Source organism: Triturus cristatus, chromosome 7 (assembly GCF_964204655.1).
Source record: "Triturus cristatus chromosome 7, aTriCri1.1, whole genome shotgun sequence".
Lineage (NCBI taxonomy): Eukaryota > Metazoa > Chordata > Amphibia > Caudata > Salamandridae > Triturus > Triturus cristatus.
This window is the reverse complement of record NC_140590.1, coordinates 1,879,328,153-1,879,346,372: the sequence shown is the minus strand read 5'-3', so window position 1 is coordinate 1,879,346,372 and position 18,220 is coordinate 1,879,328,153. Positions and strand designations below refer to the sequence as shown.

Here is an 18,220-nt window from a genome sequence, read left to right as displayed (position 1 = left end):
GTGCTTGAAAGCCACAGCACAACTCGAGAATGGTTGCAGTGCTTGAAAGCCATAGCACCAACTCGAGTATGGCTGCAGTGCTTGAAAGCCACAGCACAACTCGAGAATGGTTGCAGTGCTTGAAAGCCACAGCACAACTCGAGTATGGTTGCAGTGCTTGAAAGCCATAGCACAACTCGAGTATGGTTGCAGTGCTTGAAAGCCACAGCACAACTCGAGAATGGTTGCAGTGCTTGAAAGCCATAGCACCAACTCGAGTATGGCTGCAGTGCTTGAAAGCCACAGCACAACTCGAGAATGGTTGCAGTGCTTGAAAGCCATAGCACCAACTCGAGTATGGCTGCAGTGCTTGAAAGCCACAGCACAACTCGAGAATGGTTGCAGTGCTTGAAAGCCATAGCACCAACTCGAGTATGGCTGCAGTGCTTGAAAGCCACAGCACAACTCGAGAATGGTTGCAGTGCTTGAAAGCCACAGCACAACTCGAGTATGGTTGCAGTGCTTGAAAGCCACAGCACAACTCGAGTATGGTTGCAGTGCTTGAAAGCCACAGCACAACTCGAGAATGGTTGCAGTGCTTGAAAGCCATAGCACCAACTCGAGTATGGCTGCAGTGCTTGAAAGCCACAGCACAACTCGAGTATGGTTGCAGTGCTTGAAAGCCACAGCACAACTCGAGTATGGTTGCAGTGCTTGAAAGCCACAGCACAACTTGAGAATGGTTGCAGTGCTTGAAAGCCACAGCACAACTCGAGAATGGTTGCAGTGCTTGAAAGCCACAGCACAACTCGAGAATGGTTGCAGTGCTTGAAAGCCATAGCACTAACGTTTGGTTGCAGTGCTGGTGCTGCAGGGACCTAGTGGTCTAATGAGAACAAACCAGGCTCTGGATCACAGGGATTCAATTTACAGAGGCCCAAAGAGGCAGCCATGGAAGATCTCCTCAGTGAGGATAGAGGAGGGGGTGACTGTCCACGGGGGGGGCGGGGGAGGACTGGGCTACACATGGTGCTCCTGTGGCAGGTGGTAGAAGGCAGGGGAGGGTCTCTCCAAGGCCTACTTAGACCTTGTATGTACATGTGTAGTACGTGCTATTGTTAGACCCGTCAGCCTTTGAGTGGTCTTCCCCCAAACGTTTTGCCGTCACGCCCACTATTTTTGCTGATCTCGTTTTCGCTGGCCGGGGGATTCAGTGTACCTTACCACTGCTTCCAGTGCTAACAAACTAGCATTGGCGTATCCCAATTGGATATATAATTTACTTGTAAGTCCCTAATAAAGTAGCATTACCTGTGCCCAGGCCTGTAAATTAAATGTTAATTGTGGGCCTGTAGCGCTGATTGCTCCACTCACTTAAGTAGCCCTTAAAAATGTCCCAGGCCTGCCATTGCAGCCTGTGTGTGCAGTTTAAACTGCCATTTCGATCTGGCAAACTAAACCTTATGCCAGGATCAATCCTTCCTTTTTAATACATACAAGTCACTCCTAGGGTAGGCTCTGGACAGTCCCTATGGCAGGGAGTTGGACATATACTTTAAGTATTGTATGTCCTGGTAGTGAAAAACTCAAATTAGTTTTCACTACTGCAAGGCCTACCTCTCCCATAGTATAACAATGGAGTACCTTATTTTATTTAATAAGCTGTATCCTCCAGATGGGAACAAGTAACCAGTTCATATTTGGTGTCTTTGGAATTGTAATAAAGAATCCGCTCTTATGGTACAGTCAGATTTTAAATTACAATTTTGAAAATGCCACTTTTAGAAAGTTGGCAATTTCCTGCCTCGGTCATTTAGTGCCTGCAGCCTATCTCTGGGTCAAAGGACAGGGTGTAGCTGACAGATGGGCTTAGTGTATTCTTCCTAGACAGCCACACACAATAGACAGCTTAGGTGGTACTGGATGGGCCGTCACTGGCACGATGGGAGGGCGGAGCTGGGCACAGTCCTACTTACACTTGAATAGTCTGTGGCCTGCCCCCACGCATAGGCTGCATACCTCATGTAGTTAGTCAGGAGCCAGTTCAGGGAGGGCAGCAAGCCTATGGACTTCAAAGGGAAACCTCTAGAAGCTTCTCCCACTTCAAAGGAAGGTCCAGGTAAAAATATTGGACCTCTTACACCAACCCTTCAGTACACTTCTGGACCTGTGAATTTTCTGCCACAAAGAAGGACTGCTGTGAGTACTGCTGTGCTGCTGAAAGGACTGCCATTCTGCTGGACTGCTACTCTGAAGGACGACTGCCCTGCTTTGCTGACCTGCTGCCCTCTTGCCTAGGTGAGAAAGACGGAATCGACATCTGTTGAACCCAGAATCCCAGAGTGACTCCAATGGCTAGTTTGCTGGCTTCCTGACTCAGGGAGAGAAGGCTCCACCAACCTTGAACCCAGCACCTGGACTCTGACATCTGTAAGCCCTACCCTGTCCAGTGGTGACACCCCAGTCCTGTACCCTTGGAAGTGGGTCTGAAGGTGCTTTGCCAGGCCATCTGTAGACCCAGCGGAACCGACGCATCCCCTCTGCTGTAATTGTAATTGTAAGTTGTTTTTATATAGCGCATATATACCGACAGGTCTCTTACCGCTTGACAGACAGAAAGTCACATTCAGGCCGGGATGGACAGTCATGGTAGTGAAGGATTAAAAAGTATCTCTAAATAACAGCGTTTTAAGCAGCTTCCGGAAGGAGAGCAGAACCGATTCCTTCCGTAAAGTGTCCAGCAGCTGGCTCCAAAGTTGTGGCAGAATTACCGAAGTAGCTCGTCCGCCCTTGGTAACCAGGTTACTCCGAGGTCAGACTAGTTGAGAGGCTTCTGAAGAGCGAAGCACTCGCCCTGGCACATATTTGACTAGACGTTCCCTTGTGTACTCGGGAGCATGACCATAAAGAGCTTTGTGAGCAATGCACAGTCCTTTGAATTTTGAACGCTGTCGGACAGGCAGCCAGTGCAGCTTGCGTAACAGGGGTAATGCGTGGGTCCTCCTGGGAAGACTGAAAATCAGTCTAGCAGCGTCATTCTGTACTACCTGAAGTCTAATCAGTAGTTTCAGGGGAAGTCCTAAGTAGAGCTCATTCCCATAGTCGAGGCGCGAAAGGATAGAGGCCGAAACTATGGACTTCATAGATGAGACTGATAGACTGATAGAAGGGGGACCAGTTTCCTCAGTTGTCTTAGGACACCGATGCATGTGCCCACCACCGAATGGACTTGGTGACCCATAGAGAGTTCTGAATCGATTTTGATTCCTAGACTTTTCACCACTGGTGATGGGCTAGGAGGGGCCCCAAGTTCTCTGGGCCATAACAGGCCACTCCAAGGATTGTTTTTTGCTGGAATAACAAGAACCTCAGTTTTATCCGGGTTAATTTTCAAAGAGTTGACCGTCATCCAATTAGTAGCAAATCTTAAGATGTTTTGGACAGTCTCTTGAGCCCGGGCCGAGTTGTCGATCCTCAGGATAAGCTGGGTATCGTCTGCATAGTTGAAGACTCGGCATTCCATTTTGGCCAGAGCAGTCACTAAGGGCTGTAAATATATATTAAAGAGGATTGGGGATAGTGCAGAGCCCTGGGGGACACCGCAAGGGATGTCACCTCTGTCCGATATATGATCGCCGAGTTGGACCCTCTGCGAGCGTCCAGATAGAAAAGACTTTAACCAGTTGTATACAGGCCCCTGATATCCCATATCCGCCAGTCGAGTCAATAGTGTTGAATGACTGACCGTGTCGAACGCTGCAGAGAGATCCAAAAGTATCAGGGCGTTCGGCTCTTTGTTGTCAGCCTTTAATCTGAGATCGTCAAGTACGGATAGCATAACTAGCTCCGTACTGTGGTGGGCTCTAAAGCCGGCCTGGCGTGGGTGGAGTAGCTCAAACTTTTCAAGAAAACCAGATATTGTTATCAAAACATGTTGCTCCATGACCTTTGCCAAGAAAGGGAGTTGAGAGATAGGCCTATAGTTTTTCAGCTCGGCCTGGTCTGCTCCAGGCTTTTTTAGCAGAGGGATAACTCTAGCTTCCTTCAAGTTGGAGGGTACTTGGCCAGTGGCCAGGGAGTCATTTAGAAGGGTAAGAATCTGACGATCCAAAACTGGAAGGGCCATCTGGAAAAAACTTGGAGGACAAGGAACGGCCGGTGACCCTGATTTAGTTTTGTTTATCAGTATTTCCAAAGAATCTAAGTTCAAAGGGGGAAAGTTTGTGAGGGATTGGTCTGATGAGGTGGAAGGCAGAGCCAGTTCCTGGGTGCTCAGGGTGATAGGGTTTTTTTTCGATGTCATGCAGAATATCTGTCACCTTCTGGAGAAAAAAGGTCTGTAAAGTATTGACGTCAAAAGGTATTGCTGTTGATTTGGCGTCAACCTTTTTGCTGAGCTCATTTAAGATCTTAAAAGTTTCCTTCTGTTTATTAGGGGCATCTGTTATCCGAGCCTCATAGTATTCAGCTTTCCTAGTAGTAATAGATTTTTTATATAGGGCTAGAGCGGCTTTATAAAGGATTAGATCGGTGGAATTGTAGGCTTTCCTCCGCTGTCTCTCCACCTTATGCAGGCTCTGCTTGTTTTCCCGCAGAGCTTCATTGAACCAAGGGGCCCCCTTACGTTTGGATTTTATTCTTTCCCTACGTTCCGGAGCTAGTTGGTCGATAGCTGATTGGAGTGAATTACTAAGGGATTGGCTGGCTATATCAATGTTGGTGTAACCTCCCTCCGGAGTGCGCACGGGTGATCTCTGTAGGGTATCTACGAGATTTCCCGACTGGATCTTATGCCAACTCCGCACTCTCCTCCATTCCAATAAAGGTTTGGTTGTGGAGATAACCAGAGGGACCCAACAGGAGATTAAGGAATGGTCTGACCAAGCACGTGGGAGAATGCTTAGAAGCCTAACTGCTGTGAGGTTTCCTTCAGCGCAAGGACTTTGTATTGGTACAGCTGCTGTGCGAATCTTCTCCGACACCAGACTTCAAATCGCAAGCCCTTGTCGACTGGATCCCAGACAATGACAGAGGACCTTGCATCTCAACTTCGCAACTCCTCAGAAACAACTTATCGCCTAAGCTGTGTGATGCATCCTCGTCATGACACCTCACAAACCGCAACCAAGATTTAAGCTAATCTTGTTCTGGGTCCCTGTAGCCAGCCTGCGCTCCATCATGGTCGGCCTGAACTTGTGACTTTGTCCCAGTCCGGCGTGACCAGATATCCATAGTTGGCACTTTGTGCTATTTGCCGTTATTTCCATGTAATCTTTAAAACTGCACATCTCCGGTTAAAATGATTGGATTTTTGTCGTTTTGGTCTTTTTTATTAAAAAGATGAATCTATTTTCTACATATGGTATGGTATTGTTTCGTGGTGTGTTTGCACTGTGTTACTGTTTGAAGTGTAGAGAAAATACTTTACACATTGCCTCGAAGGTAAGCCGGACTGCTCTGTTCCACAAAACCAGAGGGTTGAACACAGGTTAATCTGGAGTTTGCTTGTGACTTCACCCTGACAAGGATTGTGGTTTCTGCTTGAATAGGATTTCACCCCCTCAACCAGAAACCCAATGTCTTACACTGGTGATCAGTGTTGAGAATTTGGACTTGAGTTTGCGTATTACCATACAGTAATTTTGTGTTACATTACCATCCCATGTAAATAGTTTGAGCCTTTTTAAATGCTCCCTAGTTTGCTGATTGTGGGACCTGGCACCTTGGCGTGAGTCTCCCTTCCACTTTTTGTCGCTGTGCCTCATGTGTTTTGCTGGTGTTAGCTGCTCAGAGCACTGTGCCACTGCCAACCAGTGCCACAGTGCAAGTGCTCCCTATTTAAAGTGTATATGTTGGTTGGATTCCATGATTGGCTTGTTTGATTTACTGTCAGACCCCAGTAAAGTGCACCAGGAGTGCCCAAGGCTTGTAAATACAAATGCTGCTGGTGGGCTCGCAGCACTGGTTGTGCCACCCACAGAAGCGGCCTAGTAAAATGTGTCTAAGGTCTGCCATTGCAGAACCTGCGTGCGGTCTGGTACTGTCATGCTGACTGGGCAAGTGCACCCACTTCCCAGTCCCTAAACCTTCCCTTAACTTCATATTAGTCACACCTATGGTAGGCCCAAGGGCAGGGTGCATTGTAAGCATAAGGTAGGACAAGCCCTGATGTGTGTGGCATGTCCTAATAGTGAATTACAGCCATTTTCGTTTTTCACTATTGCAAGGCTACCTGTTCCCATAGGCCAGAATGGGCTGTTAGAATTGTTACATCCTATGTTCCTAACAGACCCAGGGAACATGGTAGAAATTCGAGTTTAGTATGCCTGAACTCAGAATAATAAAATACATCTTTTAGTAAAGTTTATTTTAATATTCTGTGTTTGCAAATCCCACTTTTAGAAAGTTGGTATTTGCTTGCCTAACCATTTCAGCCCGCCTCTGCTATAATGTGTATCTGCCTGTCTGGTTTGTGTGAGTGACAGGGCTGGGGAAACCCAGAGGGGCAGGGCTAGGTAGCCTGGTGGTGAATAGAGAGATTGACATCCAGATGGTTGGGAGGAGTGCACCTGGACTCTGAATAGGGCGGTGCTCTGCCGCCACAATGCTGGCTCCACCTCCTGTGGAGCGGCTGATGTCTCTGCCCTGCACCTGAATCGAAAGTCAGAGTCATGTCAACAAAGTGCTCAGGAACTGGTCTGGACTGGGCAAAGGCCCCTCTACCCCAGAGGAACAAAGGAATTAGGGGTATAAGTATTGGGACCCTGCTCCCAAGAAATTAGATCCTGCTTGACAAGAAGAACCTCTGCCTGAGGAGAAGGAACTGGGAAAGCTGTAAGGAGGAGTACTGTCCCTGACCTGGGGCATTGGCCTGCAGTGGTTGCCTTGCTGCTGAAGGAGAGGAGAAAGACTACAAAAGACTTTATTTCAACTTGTGCTTAAAAAGATCTCCAAGGGCTTGGAATAGAGCTTGCCTCCTGCTGAAGTCTCAGGAACAACAGACTTCACCCCCCCAGCTCCCTAAAGTTCTTTGGAAGTGCCTGCTGCTGTTGTTGGGCCTTCTGAGGGACTGTGCGTCGCAAGGAGCTGGAAGCGCGACTCAAGGAGGAGAAGTGTGCCGCCATCGGAGCTGTTGTCGTCGCATCACGTAAAGTGTGTCGCCGCTGCAGCATCACATCGAGCGGAAGTGTCTCGCATCATCCAGGAAGTGTTTCGCAACGCCGAAGAAGCGGGTCGCCATCACACCCATCGTAGCTGACACATCGCACCGCATCAAGAGAAGAGTCTCGCATCGAGGAAGAAGCGTGTCGCCATCGCAGCCATCGTAGCTGTCGCATTGCACCGCATCAAGAAAAGCGCCTCGCATCCACGGAGAAGCGTGCCGTTGTCGGAGCTGCTGTCGTCGCATCGCGTAAAGGGGTGTCGCCGCTGCAACATCACACCGAGCGGAAGCGTCTCACAAACGTCGGAGAAGAGTGCCGCTGCCAGGGCCGCTGTCGTCGCATCGCGTAAAGGGTGACGCCGCTGTAGCTGACGCATCGAGTCGAGTCTTCTCGCAATATCAGAGAAGCATAACGCATCTGGAAGATCTGCACGTCTTTATTTCTTTGCACCAAAACTTCATTGCATCAACATCGTTGCAACACTTTTGTTGCCCTGCGTGTCGCATTTAAAAGGTACATTGACTTAAAGTGTCGCATTTAAGAACTTAAGAGAACTAAGCAAAATTCTACCATCTAAGTAACAGTATAGTGTATTTTTGTCGTTTAATGGTCCTGTGGTAACTCTGTATAAAGAATCCTTATTTTTAATATAAAAACCTGTGCGGTGTCCATTTGTAGTGTTGTCACTGGGTTACTGTATGTGTTCACAAATGCTTAACCTAAAACGCTCTGAGATAAGCCTTGTCTGCTCGCGCCAAGCTACCTAGAGGGTGAGCAGGGGTTATTTTAGGAGTGTACCCCCTTACGCTGACTAGAGGAAAGGTTCCCTGCTTGTCACAAGTACCTACCTGTGCGAACCAGAGAACCCGGATTCTAACATTGGTGGTCAGCGGTGAGGATTCTGGACTTGCATTTGTGACTCATGTACAGTGACTGGTGAACACTACTTAGTGAGTGCAGACCTTAACGCAACCAATACTTGTTGGTAGATTCTTTTTGCGACTTTCTATTTTTGAGTACTGCCAAGCTTAACCATGGTGGAGAAAGCAGCATCCATAGTCTCTGTTGATACTGAATTTGAATGGGAAGAACACCTGCGCCACCTCTGGGAAGTGTTGATGGCGCTGCGGAGGGCAGGCCTCACGATCAAGGCGAGTAAGTGCCAGATCGGGCAGGGTTCCGTGGTGTACTTGGGGCACCAGGTTGGGAGCGGCCAGGTGGCGCCCCTTCAACCTAAGATAGAAACCATCCTGAATTGGGAGTCGCCCAAAACCCAGACAGAGGTGAGAGCCTTCCTAGGTCTCACCGGGTACTACAGGAGGTTTGTCCAAGGGTATGGCAACATTGTTGCCCCCTTGACAGCGCTGACTTCTAGGAAGCAGCCCCGGAAAGTGATTTGGACTGACACCTGTCAGAAAGCTTTTGAGGCCCTGAGAGCTGCTATGTGCACGGCGCCCGTGCTCTTGGCTCCCAACTTCTCCAAAGAGTTTATCGTTCAGACAGACGCTTCAGAGCATGGTGTGGGGGCTGTTCTTTCACAGATTAATGAGGAGGGCCTAGATCAACCTGTAGCCTTCCTTAGCAGGAGGTTACTTCCACGGGAACAGAGATGGAGTGCTATTGAGCGTGAGGCATTTGCTGTGGTCTGGGCGCTGAAGAAGCTAAGACCCTACCTGTTTGGGTCTCACTTCCGGGTTCAGACAGACCACAGGCCCCCCAGATGGTTGATGCATATGAGGGGTGAGAATCCAAAGCTGTTGAGGTGGTCCATTTCCCTACAGGGTATGGATTTCGCGGTGGAACATCGTCCTGGTACAGATCACACCAATGCTGACGGTCTGTCCAGATTTTTCCGCCTTAGTGATGAGGAACTCCCTGGGGTAGGGTAGTTCTCTCCACTCTTTAGCTGGAGGGGACACGTGTTAGACCTGGCACCTTGGTGTGAGTCTCCCTTCCACTTTTTGTCGCTCTGCCTCATGTGTTTTGCTGGTGTTAGCTGCTCAGAGCACTGTGCCACTGCCAACCAGTGCCACAGTGCAAGTGCTCCCTATTTAAAATGTATATGTTGGTTGGATTCCATGATTGGCTTATTTGATTTACTGTCAGACCCCAGTAAAGTGCACCAGGAGTGCCCAGGGCTTGTAAATACAAATGCTGCTGGTGGGCTTGCAGCACTGGTTGTGCCACCCACAGAAGCGGTCTAGTAAAATGTATCTAAGGTCTGTCATTGCAGAACCTGCGTGCGGTCTGGTACTGTCATGCTGACTGGGCAAGTGCACCCACTTCCCAGTCCCTAAACCTTCCCTTAACTTCATATTAGTCACCCCTATGGTAGCCCAAGGGCAGGGTGCATTGTAAGCACAAGGCAGGACAAGCCCTGATGTGTGTGGCATGTCCGAATAGTGAATTACAGCCATTTTCGTTTTTCACTATTGCAAGGCTACCTGTTCCCATAGGCCAGAATGGGCTGTTAGAATTGTTACATCCTATGATCCTAACAGACCCAGGGAACATGGTAGAAATTCGAGTTTAGTATGCCTGAACTCAGAATAATAAAATACATCTTTTAGTAAAGTTTATTTTAATATTCTGTGTTTGCAAATACCACTTTTAGAAAGTTGGTATTTGCTTGCCTAACCATTTCAGCCCACCTCTGCTATGATGTGTATCTGCCTGTCTGGTTTGTGTGAGTGACACAGGGGAAACCCGGAGGGGCAGGGCTAGGTAGCCTGGTGGTGAATAGAGAGATTGACATCCAGATGGGTGGGAGGAGTGCACCTGGACTCTGAATAGGGCTGTGCTCTGCCGCCACAATGCTGGCTCCACCTCCTGTGGAGCGGCTGATGTCTCTGCCCTGCACCCTGAAAAGAAAGTCAGAGTCATGTCAACAAAGTGCTCAGGAACTGGTTTGGACTGGGCAAAGGCCCCTCTACCCCAGAGGAACAAAGGAATTAGGGGTATAAGTATTGGGACCCTGCTCCCAAGAAATTAGATCCTGCTTGACAAGAAGAACCTCTGCCTGAGGAGAAGGAACTGGGAAAGCTGTAAGGAGGAGTATTGTCCCTGACCTGGGGGATTGGCCTGCAGTGGTTGCCTTGCTGCTGAAGGAGAGGAGAAAGACTACAAAAGACTTTATTTCAACTTGTGCTTAAAAAGATCTCCAAGGGCTTGGAATAGAGCTTGCCTCCTGCTGAAGACTCAGGAACAACAGACTTCACCCCAGCTCCCCAAAGTTCTTTGGAAGTGCCTGCTGCTGTTGTTGGGCCTTCTGAGGGACTGCGCCTTGCAAGGAGCTGGAAGCGCGACTCAAGGAGGAGAAGCGTGCCGCCGCCGGAGCTGTTGTCATCGCATCACGTAAAGTGTGTCGCCGCTGCAGCATCGCATCGAGTGGAAGCGTCTCGCATCATCCAGGAAGTGTCTCGCAACGCCGAAGAAGCGTGTCGCCATCGCAGCCATCGTAGCTGACGCATCGCACCGCATCAAGAGAAGAGTCTTGCATCGAGGAAGAAGCGTGTCGCCATCGCAGCCATCGTAGCTGTCGCATTGCACCGCATCAAGAAAACCGCCTCGCATCCACGGAGAAGCGTGCTGCCGTCAGAGCTGCTGTCGTCGCATCGCGTAAAGGGGAGTCACCGCTGCAACATCGCATCGAGCGGAAGCGTCTCGCAAACGTCGGAGAAGAGTGCCGCTGCCAAGGCCGCTGTCGTCGCATCGCGTAAAGGGTGACGCCGCTGTAGCTGACGCATCGAGTCGAGTCTTCTCGCAACATCGGAGAAGCGTAACGCATCTGGAAGATCTTCATTTCTTTGCACCAATATCGTTACAACACTTTCGTTGCCCTGCGTGTCGCATTTAAAAGGTACATTGACTTAAAGTGTCGCATTTAAGAACTTAAGAGAACTAAGCAAAATTCTACCATCTAAAGTAACAGTATTGTGTATTTTCGTCATTTAATGGTCTTGTGGTAACTCTATATAAAGAATCCTTATTTTTATTATAAAAACCTGTGTGGTGTCCATTTGTAGTGTTGTGACTGGGTTACTGTATGTGTTCACAAATGCTTAACCTATAACGCTCTGAGATAAGCCTTGTCTGCTCGCGCCAAGCTACCTAGAGGGTGAGCAGGGGTTATTTTAGGAGTGTACCCCCTTACCCTGACTAGAGGAAAGGTTCCCTGCTTGTCACAAGTACCTACCTGTGCCAACCAGAGAACCCGGATTCTAACACTGATTGGCTATGGTTTTAATCTATATGTAAGTTCCCTACCTCTATGGCTCATACCATGAAAGTGGAGAGGCTAAGTGCGAATAACCTCAGCAGTTTTGAGCTGCAGAAACTCTGCAAGGAGGGGGGCTCCGTGCAAGAAAGGCCACAAACCTGAGCCTTCCGATAGCCCTCCATGCCTATGAAGAAGTCACTAGGACGCAATCCCAGACAGAGAACAGGTAGCATGTTCCTGTGCTAAACTAAAGCACAGCACCAGTACGTCATCAGCCGGCTAGGGACACACTGGCCATTTTAGGTAGAGCAGTTTTAATGGATGCCTGGGGGTCACCCCTCAGATTTAATCACTGTGACACTCTGCCAGTTCCTTAGCCTGGAGCTCTTCCTGAACCAGAGCTCCTCATGGCTACCTTACACCGTGTGACAGCCAGCCGCTTCAGCCCCACACTCCTTGCAACTCCCTCCCCACCTCTAAGTCTTCCTCAAGCTACCTTTCCACTGCTCTTTTCCTTTCAGACAATAGTCAGAGACAATTCCCGTTTCCAACCTTTAATCTTCTTTGTGGACTTTGAAAGAGAGGAATCCAAAGGCCAAGTGGTGTTTATGAATTCAGGCTTCAAGGGAGCAGGGCGGCGCAGAATCAGCACAGAAGGGATTTACTGTCCTCAGGCTGCTGGAGCATGTCTGCTGATGACACCCCCTGAGTAAGTCTGAAGCTGGGGTCTTCCCTGTCCATGGACCTCACCATCGGCTGCAAGCAGGAAGAGCTGGCGCTCTGCAGTGTTGTCTTCCATCAAAGCTTTACCCAAACCCAAGTCTTAGTGGACACCTCAGGTACTTCTCTCACCCATCTTAAGGTAAACACTGGCTTTTGGGTGCATTGCAGCCACCCCCCACCTTCCCTCCAAGCTGCCCCAACTAGTCCTGCACTGGATGGTCGAAAACAGGCGTAATTTGCCCCAACTTTACCCCCTTCACTTGTTTGTGTTCCAGGGCATCTCTGTCCCAGCTTCACGTGCCTACCTGCCAATACTCTAGGGGCAGCACCCAGGGCCTCCCCGGACTTTGGCCACACTAGTCTTTCTTGACTATAACGACTGTGACATATCAGACTCTAAGGCAGGCAAAGAATCAAGGAAACGTGAAGGAAGTTACCCACTGGACCAGGTGTCCCACCTGTAGGAGAGTAGGGTCTGCTTTCTATGTTCACCCCCACTTTTTGCTTTTGCTTTACTGGTTTTCGACTTGGATGTGGCTGTGGGCCTGCTAATCAGACCCACAGCCCTGCTGTTCTCTCTCTAAATTGATACTATGTACTTTAGGTGCATAACCCATTGGAATAGGATCACCTTATTGGCCCCTGTACAGTGTACCCTAGGTACCCAGGGCATAGGTGTACCCTAGGCCTACCAGGGGCTGCAGCATGTATTATGCCACCCCTGGCCTGGCCTTCCATTATGACACAACTGGCTGATCACTCAGCTGGGGCAAGGTCGTGTAATCACCCCTTGCTTAGGTGTAGTATTCCTATACCTAACTTACATATAGACACATGTGTACCTATCAGCCACTCCTATGGCAGGCCTTAACAATCCTGGAGGCAGAGTGCTTGGTAACATGTGAGATGGTGCTCTAGCATGAGCTGAGCCTGTCTGCAGCTTTCGGAACCATGTCCTTATAGCTGTTCTATGATATAGCCTACCATATACTCTTAAAGTGCCATATAATCTTAAACGGTTATGGTAACTATGGTTTGGCTTTATCAAAACATGTCGTGTAAGGTGTCTAACACTTTGGAATAATACCCCCATCCCATTTCTGGGGATGAGGATATTATCCCTCCCTTCTAGAGGGAGAAGACATGTTGTAACCTACTTACCCGGTTAAAGTTAACCAGAGCCCCAGAATCACAAAATGGATGCTGCTGCCACAGACACGAGTCTGACCTCCTGCTGCTGGGAGTGATCCCGGCAAGGGAGGCTTGGACAATAGGTTTCCTGCCTTGGGAGGTGCGAGCACCACTCCAGACAGGCCTTAGTGTATTGGGGCAGGGAGGGATGAATAGAATGAGACATGCCTGGGGCACACAAGGTGTCCCGTGCATAGTCCAGTTCAAACCGGTGCTGGGGCACTCCAGCCCCAGTCCTGGCGCGAAACTGGACAAAGGGAAGGGGGTGTAACCACCCCCCTCCCAGGTCCCACCCATAAGGCGTGACCTAGCAGGTAACCCAGCCCCCCAGATTTGGATAAGAGTGGTAGCTGGGCCCCAGGAGATTAGATTATCCTGAACCTGCAACTTGAACAGAAACTCTGGACCTTCGACATTCGACGAAAGAAGAAGACTGAAGAATCTCCCTTGTGGCCAAGGAGTGGCTACCCTGTGCAAACAGGCACCATCAAGAGACTACCCTTTGCTTTGCTGAAGTTCTACGAGGGACCGACTGCAGAGCCCGACCAGAGCCTTGACTTCCAGGCTTCTCCGACCCTGATCCACATCCACAGCCGAGCTGAGATCCGTGGAGGCGACGTGGGACCGGCTACCTGGGAAAAGTGGCTAGTATCTTCAAGCGCAGCTTCTGAGGCACCCTCGAAGTTGTGCACCGGGGATTGAGAAGCCCCAACCCCAAGCACCATCTGCACCGAAGATCAGCCCCCCACACTCCACGAGTCCTACGTGGGGCCCTTCTGCATTTTCCTGCTTGCCGCGTCTGTCCGGTTGTTTGCCCGTTGGCTAGTGGCCTTTGTGACGACGCATCCAGAAATCTTCACCGCTGGTTTGGCTCCTCCAGACTGGCTCCCGCTTCCTTGCAAAAGGGAAGCACCCCAGACCTTCCTGGTCTGCACCAGAAGCAAGTCCTCCGTTCTTCGTGGGTTCCGCTTGCCAAGGCTTGGTGAGTCCTAGTCCAACTTCGATGCCGCCGACAGCAAGAGCCTTCGTGGGACAGCTCGCCTCCTGGTCCTGGTCATCCTCGACGTTCCCTGGTCCTCGTGGCTGCAGTGACAAGCTTCACCTTCACCTGCAATCTTCACGACATCGCCTGGTTCCTTCCTGGTTCCACGTGGTCACTGGCTAGTGACCTTGACTCTGTCCCTTCTGCTTGCAGGTCTCCTCTCTTCTTGATCCCAGCCTTGGGATCCACCGGACACTCTTCACTGACTGCCTGTCAGCAACTTTCCTTCAGGCATCCATAGAAGTCCACGACGAAACCCGACGCAAGTTCACACCTATGCACCCGCAGCCTGTGGGCTAGGTAACTTGGGTACTTCGGTGCTCACAAGGGTAGTGACTATCCTAGGGTCTAGTTTCCGAGTCTCGACTCTCTAGCTGCTTTAGAAGTGTCCTTAAACTGGTAATTGCTAACAACTACTATTTCTATCGACTTTTACGCATTACGCGTGAGTGTTTCCACTCTGCACCTGAATCCCGTGGGCCTCCCACTTCCTAACTGTTGCTAGTGTAGTGTAGCCCCAGCAATTCCCTAGGCCTAGGCCTATCCTATTTCCGTGACAGTGGTCCTTATACCACTTACTTAGTATATGGTTTGCGTGGCCCCTAGGGCCTAACTGTATTACTTACCTGTGTGACTTAATGTATGATTAAATAAGACTGTGTTGTACTTACCTCTAATCTCATAAAGAGTGCTGAGGGTTTGACTAGAATAAATACACTTTATTTTATATACATCTGTTGTGGTGTCCTTTCATTTGGTATTCAAGGGATTATATATGGTATCACAGCTGGCTTCACATGCCATTCAGAGTTTAGCCTAAGACTGCTCTTGTCCATGCTACCACTAGGATAGCTGGTCTATAAGGTTGACTTTACAACCAATCACCATAAGGGTATTTGGACTGATATAAGGTGTACACTAGAACTAGTGACATCATACATCAGGCCAACTTCTCACACCACCGCTCCCCCCTTCTGGCACTGTCCCATCTCACTACAGAGAGAGGCCTTCCTTATTGACCATCCATACAATGTGGCCCCTCCCTCCCCGCTGCGTGCTTGAGGCTTCCATACTGTATTTTAGTTTCTATCCAGGATACAACTACACATTTTAACATCTCTTCTGTTTCCGTCAGGCAGACCCTGTTACAAGAGGTAAAGAAAGTTTCATTCACCCATTCATTAATTCTCCTCCTTCAGCAAAACAGGAAGGGCCCCCACTGCTCCTGGGGAGAACATAGAAGGAGGGGTGAGTTCTGCACCTCTGTGAGGGCAGGGAGTGTAGACTGTATGTCATAAAATGATAGTATGAGGGAGAGCAGCCGTCTTCTCTTTCTACGGGTGGACTCCAGCAGGAGGTCCCCCGGTGCCAGGGTGGCTTCCGCTGCGGGTGGCGAGGGGCAGGTTAGGGCGCTGGAGGGAGGAAGCAAATCGGGTGGTTTCAAGTGCTAGCTCACAGGTGAGAAGTTTACCACTTATAAAGGTATTAATACAGCACCCGACACCAGTTTCTCCATTCTAAGAGCTGTAATGATAGTTGTTAGCATTGGAACATGTGGCTTCCACTGCTCTATGAACACAAACAGTCACGTGCAGGTATGATGTAAGGAACAGGGCCACAACTCCAAGCAGATAAACTGCTACCAAAGCCCTTACACTTAAGGTTCACTAATGAGGCACGTCTCACACACCTGGGAAAGACACACAGACTCCAAACCAGCAACACACAACTGTACAATACACACAGTACCTGTGAATGAATGAATATATGAAGTAATGGCAGGGGGGCACTTGCACCAAGATGCTTCTTGGCGCTGGGAATGTACCACCAAACTCGGAAAAGCAACAAAGGTCACAATGTGACTCTCGGTGGCCTAGAGGCACACTACAGTGGTTGGTAGTGAAGTCACACTGTTCGAAAATAGCCCTTTGCAGACGAAAGAAGAGTCATGTGTTTCTAACGCAAGGAACACGTCCTGAGAATGTTACACAGTTAGGACACTCACTGCAGAGAAAGTGCACAGAACACAAGCACACAGATGCATCCACGCAAAGCGCGAGACCTGCTCGCAAAACCTTATCAGCTGTGAGCGCTATATAAATCCTCTTACCATACCAAGACCAGTACTGTCACTCTCCTGTAATAAGACACAATCTCCATTGGGGTACACTAGGACACATTCATACCTACAAACAGCAAGCCCTGCAATCCAGCCTTACCCACCTGCGACATACCCGTGTGCGTGCTGTTACAGTTCTGTAACACACACAGCTCACCGACATACCCGTGCAACATACAGAGGCACCCCCAACAGATCAGAAGTAATCCTGTGCTGTCATGTTTCAGTAATACACATAGCATCCTATGCATTTACTCCCAATAACACACAAGCAGCCTTGTATGTAATCACACCCTGTGCTGTTGTACTTCTATAACACAGCCCCCAGCCCCCCCCCCCCACATCTAAAGCCCCCCGTGTCCTTTACACTCAATAAGGCCCCAGGGTCCTCTGTGTAATTACACTCTGTGCTGTTGAACTTCTATAACACACAGACTACAGCCCCCATCTGAAGCCCCCTGTGTCCTTTACACTCAATAAGGCACCAGGGGTCCTCTGTAATTACACCAATCTTCTATAAGATACAGAGCCCAGTCCAATATCTGAAGCTCCATGTGTCATTAACATTCAATAATGCACCAAGGGTCCTCTGTGTAATTACACCCTGTGCTGTTGAACTTCTATGACACAAAGCACCCAGACCCCATCTGAAGTCCATGTGCCCTTTACACCCAATAAGGCACCAGGGTCCACTGTGTATATTTACACCCTGTGCTGTTGAACTTCTATAACACACAGAGCCAAGGCCCCATCTGAAGCCCATGTGCCCTTTACACTCAATAAGGCACCAGGGGTCCTATGTAATTACACCAATCTTCTAAAAGATACAGAGCCCAGTCCAATATCTGAAGCCCCCTGTGTCATTAACACTCAATAATGCACCAGGGGTCCTCTGTGTAATTACACCCTGTGCTGTTGAACTTCTATAACACAAAGCCCCGATCTGAAGCCCCCTGTGTCCTTTACACTCAATAATGCACCAGGAGTCCTCTATAATTACACCCATCTTATATAAGATACAGAGCCCAGTCCAATATCTGAAGCCCGCTGTGTCCTTAACACTAAATAATGCACAATGGGACCTGTGTGATGACACCCGGTGCTGCCACACTCCCAGAACACACAACCACCCTTTATTGGCTCACTAATTGCCCCTCATTGAACTCATTATTACCCTGCTTCGCCTCCTCCATCTCTCGTCTCTCCGGTTCTTTTGTTCTCCCACATTTGTTTTTTTTTTCTTTTCCCTTCCAGTTTCACAGTGATTGACCCAGTTTGGATAGATCCACTCATCAGCAGGGGTGCCCATATTTAATGAGTGTTTATTGTTGGTGTTTTCTGCTTCCAACTGGCATGCGTTTACCTAGACATCTTTAATTGATATTATTTCCTAGAAGGCGAAGGAGCCTGTTCCTTTGCATCCCTCTTTAGCCCCTGTTCTCCTCCTGGCCCCACTACATCCCCCTCTGCTCGGAATGGTAGAGCCCGGTGCTGTTCTAGTCCATCTCATTTGGGCCACCTGAAGATAACTTCAGGCGCAGGTGCTGCTGGGAAATTCTAAATGGAAGGGCAACTCTGCGTGAAAATCAGGATGGACGTTGTGCACTCAACGACGATTGCTGGCTACAAAATGTACTGAGGCCTGACGTCGTGAGAAAGACAGTAAACTCCGACGGCCATGACAGGGCCAATAAGCGACCCTTGCCTCGGCCGGACTACAATGTCCCGTTGCAAGATGGCCGCTACCGAAACAGCGACTTGTCCTTTTACAATGTCGACTCTTC

The 18,220-nt window shown here is 49.3% G+C and overlaps 1 protein-coding gene across 1 annotated transcript in view; it reads right to left on the bottom strand.

The window, feature by feature from the left end:
• Positions 1 to 17,663, bottom strand: part of NOBOX (NOBOX oogenesis homeobox) — a 273,977-nt gene extending 256,314 nt beyond the window's left edge. The window contains exon 1 of the mRNA XM_085614780.1: positions 17,611 to 17,663. Coding sequence (XP_085470906.1) covers positions 17,611 to 17,629 — 19 coding nt within the window. The 5' untranslated portion in view covers positions 17,630 to 17,663. The remainder of the gene's footprint in view (positions 1 to 17,610) is intronic.
• Between the last annotated feature and the right edge of the window lie 557 nt (positions 17,664 to 18,220).